This window comes from Protopterus annectens, chromosome 4.part0 (assembly GCF_019279795.1).
Source record: "Protopterus annectens isolate FY-2018-M chromosome 4.part0, PAN1.0, whole genome shotgun sequence".
Taxonomy (NCBI): Eukaryota; Metazoa; Chordata; order Ceratodontiformes; family Protopteridae; genus Protopterus; species Protopterus annectens.
In genome coordinates, this window is record NC_056733.1 from 1,380,539,022 (window position 1) to 1,380,553,145 (window position 14,124).

At 38.0% G+C, this 14,124-nt stretch overlaps 1 protein-coding gene across 1 annotated transcript in view; it reads left to right on the plus strand.

Annotated features, from left to right (window-relative positions):
* NEUROG1 (neurogenin 1) overlaps positions 1–12,714 on the plus strand; it is a 99,410-nt gene extending 86,696 nt beyond the window's left edge. Inside the window, exons 2-3 of the mRNA XM_044069896.1 lie at positions 10,136–10,304; positions 11,212–12,714. Coding sequence (XP_043925831.1) covers positions 10,136–10,304; positions 11,212–11,914 — 872 coding nt within the window. The 3' untranslated portion in view covers positions 11,915–12,714. The remainder of the gene's footprint in view (positions 1–10,135; positions 10,305–11,211) is intronic.
* Positions 12,715–14,124: the final 1,410 nt, after the last annotated feature.

The window sequence follows — 14,124 nt, forward strand, 5'->3', positions numbered from 1 at the left end:
AAAGGCAGGAACCATCTTCTTGAATTAATCAAAAATATGCTCCAGAAGGCTCTCCATATGACTAAGTCATCACTATACAATAGAAACTACCAAGTGCTGAATCTGACACTAGTCTACAACATGGGCTGTCACATGCAGCTGTGCAGCACCACAGGCAAAGGTGAGGCAGTCAGGATTCAGTTTCAGGCTCAGTGTTGGTTCACTCTAGTGCAATTATTTTATCTACAAAAGCCTTGGATGGATGACCCGCATAGAACAGACTCAGTGAGAAGGTTAGCTTATGTGTAATATAGCATAACACATACGCAAAATAAAGTACATTATAAAGCATCTGTAGATCATATTCACCATGCTACTATGATAACACTCAAAAACCATGATGCTATTTGTTCTGTTTTATATATTTTTTTTTATGTATACTGTAATCTGCAGGGTTTTCAAATATGTTTAAGGAATGTACAAGAGATAGTGTGTGGTCTTGTTACCTAAGTTGTTATCTATAACAAGGGATAAAATTTCATGTAACAAGTTATTTAGTCTTATTAAAGAACATAAGTATGATTAGATGATGGAGAAATTGAGACCTCAAAACAGTGTTTTTGTAATTTTGGCAGCAAGTCTGTTGGATGTTCGAGATGTGGGGAATGCAGGTCTGGTATTATTCTCCTGTTAGGGGATTGCAGATATAATACATATGTTAGGAGACATGCACAAAAGAGTGGGAAAGTATATTTAGTAAGATAGTCCCTAATAGTAGGAATTTGGTTTGCTGGTGGGGGGGGGGAGTAAAGGGTGGGTTGAGTTTGGAAAAGTTATTTTACTTTTACTAGGGCATTAGAGAAGGAGTTGTAAAGTGAAGTTTTGGAAAGGAAAACTGAGGTAGAGACTTGGGTACATTAGGATCAAGATAGTCCCTAATAGTAGGAATTTGGTTTGCTGGTGGGGGGGGGTAAAGGGTGGGTTGAGTTGGGAAAAGTTATTTTACTTTTACTAGGGCATTAGAGAAGGAGTTGTAAAGTGAAGTTTTGGAAAGGAAAACTGAGGTAGAGACTTGGGTACATTAGGATCAACAATGTTAGGACCTGTTGCAGGGTTTTAAATGTTCGAGTAAAATAGGAGGAGGAGGAGGAGAAGAAAAAGATCAAGCAGGTTTGGGAAAAAAGTCAGATGATATTACTCAATATTATGGATTAGGATGGCTGACTTGCAGGCAGTTTTTAACAAGGAGGTAGGGGAGCAGAGGAGCTGTGATGATCCATAGGAAGGGTTCAAATATTGTCTTAGGCATTATATATTAAGCTGATTTGTACAGGTGCTTGTGCTAGAAATGTATTTGTAAAGTTGTTTGTGTTAAAAATGCACCAACAGTGGGTCCTGCTAGACAGAAAAAGAAATACACATGTATGTCAGATTGTATTGTAACTGTTGACATTTATATATTATAACAGAGGACACTGGAAGAAAAGAAGTTAATCTCAGTCCAGCCAACTTTGAAAAATAGTCTGAAATGAAATTACATGGAAGGCCATAAACATTGCATTTTACAGTTCTGACTGCAGCCAGAAACAAAATGTCTGTGAAATCAAGGACTATGCATCCTGCTATATTGTCCTTAGCAGTCAACTAATTGCTACCCTGGAATGGTGGAAATGGTTTTATAGCTTCTGGATGCTATAACACATATTAGCAAAACTCTACCTGTGTTTATGGTAATACATATGTGCAAAATTCTGGTTCAGTTCTAGTAAAGGGGGGTAGTATGGCAACCAGAAGTCAGATGTATATGATGTCATTCTGTAATCCAGCACTAAAGTAATATTTTAATACTAGATAAGACAGAAGTCTCAGTGCAGTCTGTTTTTGAAACATGACAAGATGGACCCCTCACCTACATCATCTTGCCTTGCTTTAGTAAGTAACCAGGGAATAGTAAATCTTTAGATCAGTCAGGAAAATATAGTGAGATTGATTAAGTACTGCTTTTCTGTATCTGTGTGAATCTATTCATCTGTGTTATTTTAATATTTCTTGTGATTGAAACTCTGGTGTTTATTGTAAATAGATATTTAGTATTTTTCATTTTCTTTTATTATTTATTATTAAATTTATTTAAACTTTTCCTTATGGCTGGTCCTTTGCAGAATATTTTAACCTTTGAAAGTACTTATATTTACTTGGTGACACTCTGGCCACTCCTGAAAGCCTTACTGCACTGGTCTGACACTACCTTTTGTATTATTATTAATTTTACTCAGTATAATTGGGTACCCTTGTAAGAGCCTTAGAGTAATTGGCTTTGGAGTGTCCTGATGGCAGTGTCTACCTTACAGTCTGGAAAGAAGGGCATAGTTAGCAAATCTGTGCCAGCCTTTCCTAAGTGTGTTTATGTGTGTGTGTGTGTGTGTGTGTGTGTGTGTGTGTGTGTGTGTGTGTGTGTGTGTGTGTGTGTGTGTGTGTGTGTGTGTTCGTGCGTGCATGCATGTGTGTGTGTGTGTGTGTGTGTAAATCCAATCTCAAAGGGTGTGGATCAATGAAATGGGTTGTTAGTATAGTGGACTTATGTTTATTAAGTAGGGGGCTACTTGACAGCATGGATACTGTATTGATTATTTTATTTTTTTATTTATTTATTTATTTCAGTTTGATGACAGGGGAAGTCCACTGGGCCAAGAAGATTCCGTTGTCAGTGGAGGACTAGGGAAAAAAGCTACATTGACAATACAAACATGCATATCAAGCAGAGTATATACACCTCATGTTAAGAATACAATCAAGCACATATGACGAAATACATTTGTATACAGAGTAGCTGTAATGACAGCAAAAAATCACCCATATAAAGAAGTAATTGTACATTCAGACTATACCTTATTAATACATTTACAGAAGGAAGAATTGCTGCATTAACAGAAATATAAATTTCTAACAAAATAAAAATGGGTGCAGTAAGACATTAACAAACATGCATATCAACCAGAGTACATACCTCATATTGAGAGTACAATCAAGCACATATGAAGAAATGCATTTGTATACAGAGTAGCTGTGGAGACAGTGAACAATCATCCATATAAAGAAGTAATTCTACATTCAGGCTGTACCTTATCGAATACATTTACTGAAGTAAGAATTTCAACATTTACAGGGATATAAATCTCTAACAAAATGAAAATGGGTACAGAAAAGGAAATTTGAAAGAATGGTAGGAGGTCAGTGATAAGCAGTTTGGAAAGGTAGAAGTAGGAGTAGCTGGGAGAGACTGTAACTGCTTAAATAGATGCAGGAGAGGGAATACTGTTGAAACTAGTCGATAGGTTCAGATTGGAAAAGGAGATTATTACACTGACTGCACTCTCAGGCCATAGTATAGTCATGATGGATTACTAGCACAAACCTAACTGAGCCCTGTTACTAAAGTCAGTATTGATCCGTTCACACTTAAGGATGAAAAAATAATGCAAACCATTACAGAGTGTAACTTTTGTAAGCACAGAAACAGCTGACAAAGGAAATAAGAATGAAGTGGGAAATTTTCAAAGTTGAAATCATGAGGACATTTAGACTTCTATGGAAGCAAAAGAGGAAAAGAATGCAGTCTAGTAATACAGTTAAAGCTGGTTATGTGGACAAGCAACTGTAAAAAGCAATGATTACCTTAAAAAAGGCATAAGAGCTAAGAGTTATTCTAGTCAACAGCAGAAATTGGAGGAGTAAGGATGATTTTCTAAGTTAAACAAATAAAATCCCCTAAACTATTATTGCAGCAACTAAAGGATGGGAAACATGCACGTGCAGTTTAGTGTTTAGGATGAAAAAAGTGGGGACAGATACAGAACACTACCTTAGGCATTAACACAACCATGATGACATACTATAAAACATTATAGTCAGTAACAGTAGTAGCTATTTTCTGAAGAAGACAAATGGTGGTCCTTTGTATCAGGGTAGACTGTCCTAAATTTTGAAAGTAGGAAGCAGCAGAGCTTAACAAAAGTATTTCAGTTTTGGAAATTCTGCAAGCCATAGCCTCGTTGAAGCTAGAAAAGGTACCAGGACCACATGGTCATTCCATAGATGTGTATAAAAGTTTGAAAAGGAGCTGGCACTCATTCTGTTGAGGCTTTATCATGAATGCTTCTTAAAAGGGAAGCTACCATTCATAGCTCAAGTGGCTAGTATTATTTTGCTTCGTAAAGAAGGTAGAGACCTGAACAAGCCAGAGAACTAGAAAACCATATCCGTGATATCCACAGAAATGAAAATCCTAGCTAAGCTGCTGGGAAATAGACAAAGGGAAATTATTTCCAAACTGGTGAACATTAACTGGCAAGCTTTTATAGCTGATAGGCAAGCCATACCAAGGCTGCTGAGATTATTCTACAATATGCAAAAAGTGGGGTCTTATACCTCTGAACCCTAGGTGGTCTTCTTTATAGATTTTAGTAAGGCCTTTGATTCTTTGTCATGGGATTTTATGAGAAGGGCTTTGTCTAGTTACTGTATAACAGGGGATTTCCTTAAGTGGTGTCAGCTCTTATATGCAGCTCCTGTGGCCAAAGTGAATAATAACAAATCTTGAGCACATCATTTTGAATTATCTAGGGAAACTCAGCAGGGATTTTGGCTGCAGCTAGAAACAGTATAACAATAAGATATTGCACAGGGTAGGAAAAGGGACACATTACACTTTTTGGTTGCAGATAATTGTGCAGTATGAATAGCCAATCCACAGTAATATACTCAAGAAATACTGGAAGTATTCCAGGGTTTTGTAAACTTATCACGTTTGATGTTTAATTGGGGAAAAACAGTAGCTATGCCCTTGGACACTAGACACCATTCATAAAACAACTATTTCTGAACTAAGTACCATTTGGGCAACCCCACATAAATACATAAGAATACTTCTTTCAATCAGATTTAAGGACATAGCAAAAAGTAATTTGACTAAGTTAATTAATATTGCCAAGACCAGTTGTGGAAATGGAGACAGGAAAAGTTGTCTTTACTGGTTAAAATCACAGTGATATAAAACTGTCTATCTTCCTTAAATATTTATTCATCATTAGACATATACCAGATTTAGCTGCTCACCCATTACCTAAGAAACTGGAAAAAGTGATAGTAAATTTTAACTGAGATAATAAGCATCCCCAAGTAGCCAGGAAAAATGCAATGGCTTAAAGAAGTTATGGAGGACTTGAGCTGTCAGACATTCCATGCTATGTCCAGGCATCAGACATTCTGTATTTTATACAAGCGATTTCTACTGCTAGACCAGTGTTGGCTGTTCCTTAATTATGGATTATGGTCAGGCCATCAGCAAACACACTTAGGGTAGATAGGAGGAAGATATGGGATTCGAGGCTTCATGACAACAAATTGATGGGATTACCTAGGCATAATTATAGGAGAGGTCTGCGTGCTACCCAAAGGGATCACTTATGGGCCAATAAAAAAAATTTGCTATAGTTGAAAAACCTGTTGTCTGGCAGAGTTGGAATGAAAGTGGCGTACTATACTGATCAGACATAGTGGCTCAAACAGATCATTTTCAACCTTCAAAGAATGTAAGGATAAAACTGAAGGTCAGATACTATTATGGTGGCAATAGTTGCAACTAAAAAGTGGGTCCCAGTTGTTGAAGAAGGGAAGTGTTAACCTAGAGCAGTGCATAGGATGAGTCTTTGAAAGTAAAAAAAAATCTCATCCCTGCTTGATCTATATAAAGGACCAGGTGGATATACTTTCCAGGTGCTACAGTTGGAAAGGGAAAAATGTGGATGGATATTAAACTGCCTGATAAGTACAAAGGGTTGGGCAGGCATGCTCGTTCTCACACACACACTAAGTTTTTGCTGCTTGTCTTACGTTTCATTCAATCTGAAGACTTAAAATGCTAGCATATCACTTTTAGTCAATACCTAAATAGAAGCTGGGCCAATGGGCAATGGAGACTTGGGGACATATCTGTTGACTACATTTATATATTATGGTCCTGTTCATATAGTGTGAGACTCTGGATCAAATTTATAGAAGCCTCCTCATGGTACTCATCCCTACCCATTTCACCTGTATAGAAATGCTATTAGATTCTGGGAATTGGGTTTAGAGGTTAGTACTAGGCTAACTGTCCTTGTGGGCCATTTTAAGCCTAGCCAATTACCCCATGTGAAAAACAAACCTTGCACCTTGGGTCTGTAAGGTAAACACCTTAGCTATTATGCCAACCTCCTGTTGGCACACACCTCTCTTCTAGGAGCTGAAAAAATGGTTATTACATCTGCGCCTGGTTGTTATGCCAATGAGTTATTTAAAAGACATCAAAAGAAGATATAAGAGACCTGCACTGCTATGGGAATAAAATTTGCAATGCACTTAAAGGACAGGACAACCATAAGCTAATGAATAGTTATATGTGTAAATTTTTGTGTATTATGGATCATACGGCTTAACATTTACTTATTGTTCTTCTGTATTAGCTGTAAGTGATTATTTGTACTGATTTATATTAATGGTTCTTGTTTTTTATCAGCAATGTTGGCCCATTAAGGATTTGAATGAGACAGTTTGTATTTTAATAAATATTAATAAATTTTGTAATGAGTTTTGAAAAAAATATAAGTGTGGGATATGTAAATAAGCCAGTGTTCTCCATAGCTTGGTTAGGACACATATATTGGTGAAGAAATGGAAACAGTTGATCTGCTGTGGCGACCCCTAATGAGAGCAGCCGAAAGAAGAAGAAGAAGAAGATTGGAGATGTGTACCAAAGTCTCTGTAAGGTGCATGCTCATTACCAGTGTCCGGAGTTGTCTGATGGCCTGCCATCCATCACGGTGGGTGACAGAGACTATCCATCTCCAGTCCTGGGACATCTCACAGGCAACCTCCAGACAGTATTATCTAGCTAGGCCCACATCACATAGTAATACTCCATCTCAGACATAGAATATCTCACGCCCTGGCCCTGTCTCCTATTGCCAACAGAAAGACACCATTTAGGGGTTACAAAAAAGAAAATTAGCTCTGTCACAAGGGGACATCATCTCTGACACCTATGATGGTTCCCCAAAATAAGCCCCCTTTCCGTTTAGTTCCAGTGATGTGTTTCTCTCACCCAGTTTATTTTGACAGCTTTATATTATTTTGACCTCTTTCACTTCAGCAAATAATTTTGATTATTGTGGCCTACAATGGCCTTTATCAGGTGCTGTACTGAGATAATGTATAATGCACAAGGTGACCAAGCCATACATTGACAGGCATAGCCTCTTGGTAACACTTTATGCTTTGTGGTTATTCTGTGTCATACTGATATTTTACGGCAATCATGACACATAACTATTAACCAGACATCACTGCATTGTTAGCACTTGCTGCCTGGTTGGGGACTCCTTGTACATGCACAATCCTGCTCCACCTCACTGCCCTCTCCAGATGTTTCTGCTTCTGTTGCTGTGGTGTACAGTACAGGTAATAGTAAAGCTATGCCATTGAGCTGATCAGCTTGTTTATGGATTGTCATGTTGTGCAGTATGGCTCAAAATGACCAACTAGCTGACTGTGTCAGGGAACTATTTTATTGCCCCACCAGATGTGTCACTGCAGCAGAAGCATCCTTTCAGCATGGATTCGGAATTCTGGACAGCAGTCATGAGCTAGGGATCCAGGGAGTATCAAGCATTACCTGGAACACTCAAGAAGACATATAGAAACAGATTAGTGGCTACAGAAACAGATTCTTTATCATGAAACGTTTATTTTGCACAGTATGCCTGCACTTATTATCGAAGTGTTCCTGTGGCAAGTCACCTTGCTAGAAGTAATGACACAAATGAGACAGGTACCAAATACTGAAATCATAGGAACTACCATGGTGTTGAGCACACACACACACACACACACACACACACACACACACACAAAGTACAAATATTGCAGATAATCCCCTTTGCACTGCATGCCATCAGGCAGCTTAGAGAATGATATCCTTTTCATTACAGACATCTGTGTGAGTCAAGGCCAGGTGGGACCTTTATTGCTACATGTATGCAACTTATGCCGCCCATTATCGCAGGAAGGCATGTGATGTTTTAGAGATCATGAATACTGGTGAATATCTGCTCTGCTGTCTTTAGTGCCTCATTTGGCTATGAGGCCTCATTTATGTTAACTTGTGCAGTCATTTGTATGCACTCCATAATGCGTAGTGCTGGTCACTGCACTACTGTGCAGCTTATATCTTTGAGTCACCCACAGCCTGAACATAGATCCTAACCTCACAAAAATGCCATTGCACTTTGTCTACAAATGTTAGTCTCCTTTGAAAGCAATTATATTTGCTTTAGCTTAATTTCACTTCTCTACAACATATCTAAACATTATTATTTGCCAGCTATCAATGTTTTGTTAGCACTTCATGTGTCATGGTGGTTTATAGGACTTTTTAGATTGTTAGTGCTTCAGTATGATTGGAGTTGTGTTGTTCTAGAAGCTGTTTAATAGCCTGAAATGAACCGAATATAGAGATTTTTGTTTTACTTTTTTCCTCTGAGTTTGTTTAATAAGGATGTTAATATAGTTAACGATTCAGCTGTCACCACATAACATTGTTAGTTAACTACTGTGTGATGTTTTCAGTTTGCTATATCATTTGCCTCCATTAGTGTGTGTTTTAGAAGATTTAGTCTTGATTAAGCAAAACGTATTGTTTCTTTATAAATGCAATTTATCAGTGTGTGTGTGTGTGTGTATGGGTGCTCATTGCATCACATGGCACCTGGCATTAAAAAAACATATTTGTTCCGAGGTAATCATTAAGTGCTACATGACAACATTCTTCGATTGTTATACAAACTATAGACAAAATAAAAATTATGTGAAGAAAGAGAGCTCAAGTAAATTCCTCTGGTGACTTGTAACTAATTAAATCCCCACAGAGGAATTGCAAACATATGTGATTATATGAGTAATAGAAGGCAACTCTTGAAATGACTAGATACATTTGCATTCCAAAAAAAATTGTAATGCCTGATGTTCTTTATACATCTCCATTGCTTGTCTTTCACCATCCCTTTAACATCCCCCATACACATACTTGCAAGTCTTTACCAATTTCTTTACTCAAAGAAAGTATCTCTTTCTTAGCATGATGCCTATATATTCTCATTTACTGAAATAAACCATGTTTTAGTTGCCATTTCTTTTTTATTATTTAAAAACATTTTCTAACAAACTAAAAACAACTAGCCAAGCTAGATTTGTATGCTTTTTTGCAGTAGCAGAAAGGCATTCTGTCGTTATTTCAAATTCAAAAGATCAAGGTGATATTTAACAGATCAAGAAAAAAACTGCAGGCCTATTTAACTAAGAAATTAAAGTTTAAAGTTCAGTTGCTAATGAATGTCACACAACACCCTCTTGTCCTGATACTAATATTAACTGTTCAGTCACCACAGTGTTATGCAATGTATAGTCTAAAACAATCAGCTGTCTCTATTATAATGTAAATATATAAGCATATTTCTGACAATTTACACAAACTAGTCTAATGATACTAAGAATCTGGCCACTAGAAAGTATTTTTAGTCTAGTAGGAGTGTTCGGTTAGAATTGTTATACTTTAGTAGGGTGATGTTTGCACCTGCCCATTTACAAACCATACTATATACATTTGTGCATTACATTTTCACCTATTGCCAGCTGTAATACTGATTTGCATGCATACTTAACACACACACACACACACACACACACACACACACAGTGCATACGTTTTCTAATTTTAGTCTTTTATGTCTATTGCATTGCAATGCATTGTAATGTCTACTATTGTCATGTAACAATATACTGTGCTTCAATCAGCTGCAATGTATTATGTTAAATATTACCATTTATTGTCGCCTAGTATGCTTTTGCTATGTTGCACGTGATGTGGCTAAAAATGTTCCTAGGACCAGTCCAGTTACTAGTTAACAAATGTAATATAAGATGAAGATTCCAAATGGCTTTATAAATTATCCAGAAGTATTCATTTTGTCTAGTCATTCCTCTGTCACTTTGACAAAATTTCATATTATCAATAATACTGAGAAGTGGCCGTCAGTTTTATACTTTACGTTTTCTTATTCAGTATATCAGCATAGTAAACGTTTTGGAAACAGTCGGGCTCTCAAGTCGTTTGATAACGTGAAGAAGAAAGTGCGATACATTCCTGATAAAAAATGCTTCATAAACAACCCTACTTCTCGTCTTCCAACTCCAAAAATTGATATTGCTAATTTACAGCAAATCAGAAGAGAGTGAGTTCAAACTTTTTTATTACGAAACTGCACTGTTTTGATTTGCATCTAGTCAAGTACTGCGTTCATTTCTTTGTCTGGTTTATAAAGCAGAAAGTTTTGAGTTATATTTTCAGTGTCACCACCAACACACTCACTACCCACGCGCACAGTAATTCTCTTTTTCTTTTGCAACAATAGGCCATAAAAACTGCGGTCATCTCAGAAAAAAAGGACTTTGTTAAAAAATGCACTTGTCTGAAAGTAGAAGTTCCCCTTTTGTAGATGTCCTTAAAACCGTCAAAAGTTGAGCGTAGTCAGGGGTGTCACACGAAATCAGTGAATAGCCTTTTTAGGAGCGTGCCCCCACCTTCAGGCTATTCATTCTGCGCCCCTCCCCCATGCACACTGCTCTGCCTAATGGAGCTGAACCAAAGCTTCTCACTGCGCAGGGAGCAGTGCGCGTGGCTTGGACGTTGCATTCGTTGCCTATTGGCCAGCGATAATTATGGGCACGCTCCCGCTACAGACAGCACCTTGCGGCATATATTATGCAAATTATGTACCGAATGTGGCACGGGACGACCTGAGGCAGCCCATTCATTCATCCTTCTAAGACCCGTCGGGAATGGGGAGGGGGGGTGCTATTGTTTCACACAGTATATAAGATGTCTGAGGCCAGTCGTGTGCCAAACTTACTGCTCACACGAGCCGTCTGCAATTCAAATAGTGAAAAAAACTTAAGAGGTCGCGTGCCCCCCAGCAGCAGCCTACCAAGTGCCTTAAACTTTACTGGCAGTGCCACCTACGTTACTAACGCTGAAAAGTAAGTAGTGAATACTTTAAGTTCTATACTGCATATTCTTATTAAAACGAAACTGATCGGTTTCAGTACAGTTGCTAAGTGTTTTCTTTTTTCTCTTTGCAGCATGAGTTCCAACAGTATCTATTCTGATTTCGATGTCTGCAGCGAGCGATCCTTTCCTCTAACAGATGACGATGACTGTGTTAGTCTAACAGAGGTCTCTCCATCCTCCCCAGAACATATGTCGTCAGGCATTCCTAGTCCAGTTAAGTCGGAAGATGACAAGGAAAAGAAAAGAAGGAGGAGTCGCTGCAAAGTGAAAAACGAAGCTCTGATGCACAGTATCAAAAGGACACGGAGGGTGAAAGCTAACGATCGTGAAAGAAACCGAATGCACAACCTTAATTCTGCACTTGATGAGCTCCGCAGCATCCTGCCCACGTTCCCAGATGACACCAAGCTGACCAAGATTGAAACTCTGCGCTTTGCCTATAACTACATCTGGGCACTGTCTGAGACTCTGCGCTTAGCTGACCTGCACTTAGAAAGCGACAGCTCTTCAAGAGTGGTGCTGCCCGTGGTGCTGAATGTGTGCCAAGCGGAGCAACAGTCACCCCACAGTCCTTGTAGTGACTCTGGTTCTTGGATGTCGGCAGCTTCTCCATCCCATTCGTCACCAGCCCTTTCATCCAGCTGCTGTTCTTTCAGTCCCAGTAGTCCAGCAACCTCAGAAGACTTCTGCCACCGACCTAGCGAGAGCATGTTCTCTTTGCACTGTTCTCTTGCTAAAGAGTTTGGCAATATGCATTGCTTTCCTGAATACTAGCAAATGAAAACCCCATGATAACTTACCAACCAGACAAGCTTAAACTGTGTTTGAGTTATAATGGACTGCACACCACAGAAGTATCCTAAGATTGACTTGAAGATCGGTTTGCTTGTTACATGTGCTTATGACAAGAAACTGAACAAAACTTAAATGGCGGGGGTAGATGGTGGGATCCTTCTAAAACAGACTGTCATATGTTAAATTAAATGTTGTACTGAACTGTCAGAACGTACCAGTTTATGTAATGAAAGTGTTTATAGCAAATGGGTTGTTTGTACAACTTTAATGCGTTTAAATTAACATTTGGCAGAAGCATTGGTAAATGTGGTCTGATGAATGTAGGTTACTATGTTTGTTTTGCTCACACTTCCCTTTTTGCACTTTTGAAAGTTTAGTACAAAACACACACATTGGTTGTCTTTTTCTTAACTCCTGTCAGTCTGTTGGAAAAGCAGTCTCAGAAAAGATAATGGACATGCTTGCTGCTACCGAGAAGGTGAAAAGTCAATTTTACAATTTGTATAAGATAATGAAGAATGGAGACCGTGGAAATTTGGTTTGAACGCTTTGACAATAGAATGAAAAGACTTTAGAAAAAAGACAAGAAGCTGGGTCGATAGATTATGGATTTTGACCTTAAGCATTACAGTCTTTATGTAGCCGGCTTCTCTGAGTCCGGCGGTGCTGTTAGGTAACATTTTAAACAGTTTATTAGTTTTATAATTTATTCCATTCTATATATAACGTGTATTTTTGTATATATAAAGAGAAAATATTCTAATAAGTATTTCTTTATAAAGCTGCATTTTTGTACGGAATTGTTCCTGTAAATAAAAAAGGTTTAATATTTTTAATAATAGCCTTTGGTGTAATTAATTTTAGCATTTCTTTAGTAAATAAATGGAAATAATGAAATAAGTGACATGGGTGATTAAACGTCATCTGCAAACAAACTGTGGTACAATATACTTCACAACACACACCCTGGAAATGTTTTGAGAAGATGTCATTTCTTTTAAGTCACTTCATCAATATGTGTGTGTGTGTGTGTGTTCTACTAAGGAAACCACTTTGGGGTAAGAAATTAACTACTAGCATGGGATACGTAATTAAACAGCAAAGTACAACCAGGAGCTTTGCGCTGAGTTAAGGCCTTACTTATCACCTGTGTGCATTTTTTTGCCTTTTTTTTTGGGGGGGGGGGGGTAGCTAACCAAAACAATTTGCCTGGAGTGCTTTACTGAAATCGTGGTGTGTTTTCTAAGCAAATCCCGTTTTAAAGACAGTTTTGCACTTTCAGGAGCAACTCAAAAGATGCAGATGTTTTATTAAAACCCATTATTCCTTTTCCCATATAAACAGATTGAACCCCTCTAACCCGTGTCTTCATTTTTTTCCAAACAAGCTGAAGACATAATCGATAATTTTAGAGATGATGCACGTTTGAATGCAATTGCAATACCTGCGGTACCCACTCAATAAAAGGGCCGTTTAAAATCGAGGCATAAAATCTGATCTGTTTCATTTTTTAATCTAGAAAAACGCATATCTACATATTCTAGGTTTAACATTCCAGCGAATCCAATTCAGTTACGCTGTTAGCTTTTTTGGGGAGGACAGTTAATTTTTTATCATAGCAACTATCTTGTTGCCGCGAGTTCTAAATGGACCAGCATCCTAAACTCATAAAATAGAGACAAAAATATTCTAGCTAATTGTAGAATGTATTTACTCATTCACAAGTAAAGCACGTGAGTGGGTTCAAAGGTAAGTATATTCAGTTGTAAAAGTGAAGGGAAAAGAATTACCACATTTGCATTCAATCAATATGACTATGCGTCACATTTTTATTATTTACTAAAAACTTCACGTTTGATTCAGTCTGTATACACAGTTTCACTTTTATTCTTCAACCGTGAGACAGCTTGGATTTGGTTCAGTAAAACTCTGTGAAGCAGAGCTTTATTTTCCTTGTGTGAATGAGGTTGCTAAATCCTCTATTTATGGTTTCAGCAGGGGTTCCCAGAGATCCTGTTGTCCTTACACGTGTCACAGACCCTCAGGAGAGAGAGTCACTCGCCGAAATGAAAATGATAAAAGGGGTAAGAGGATCTTGCCAGGGGATAGAAGATCACTAATAAGGAACGTCCTGGCAAGCTTTCTTTTTTGTGAGGTGGAGGTGTGTGTGTGTGTGTGGGGGGGGGGGG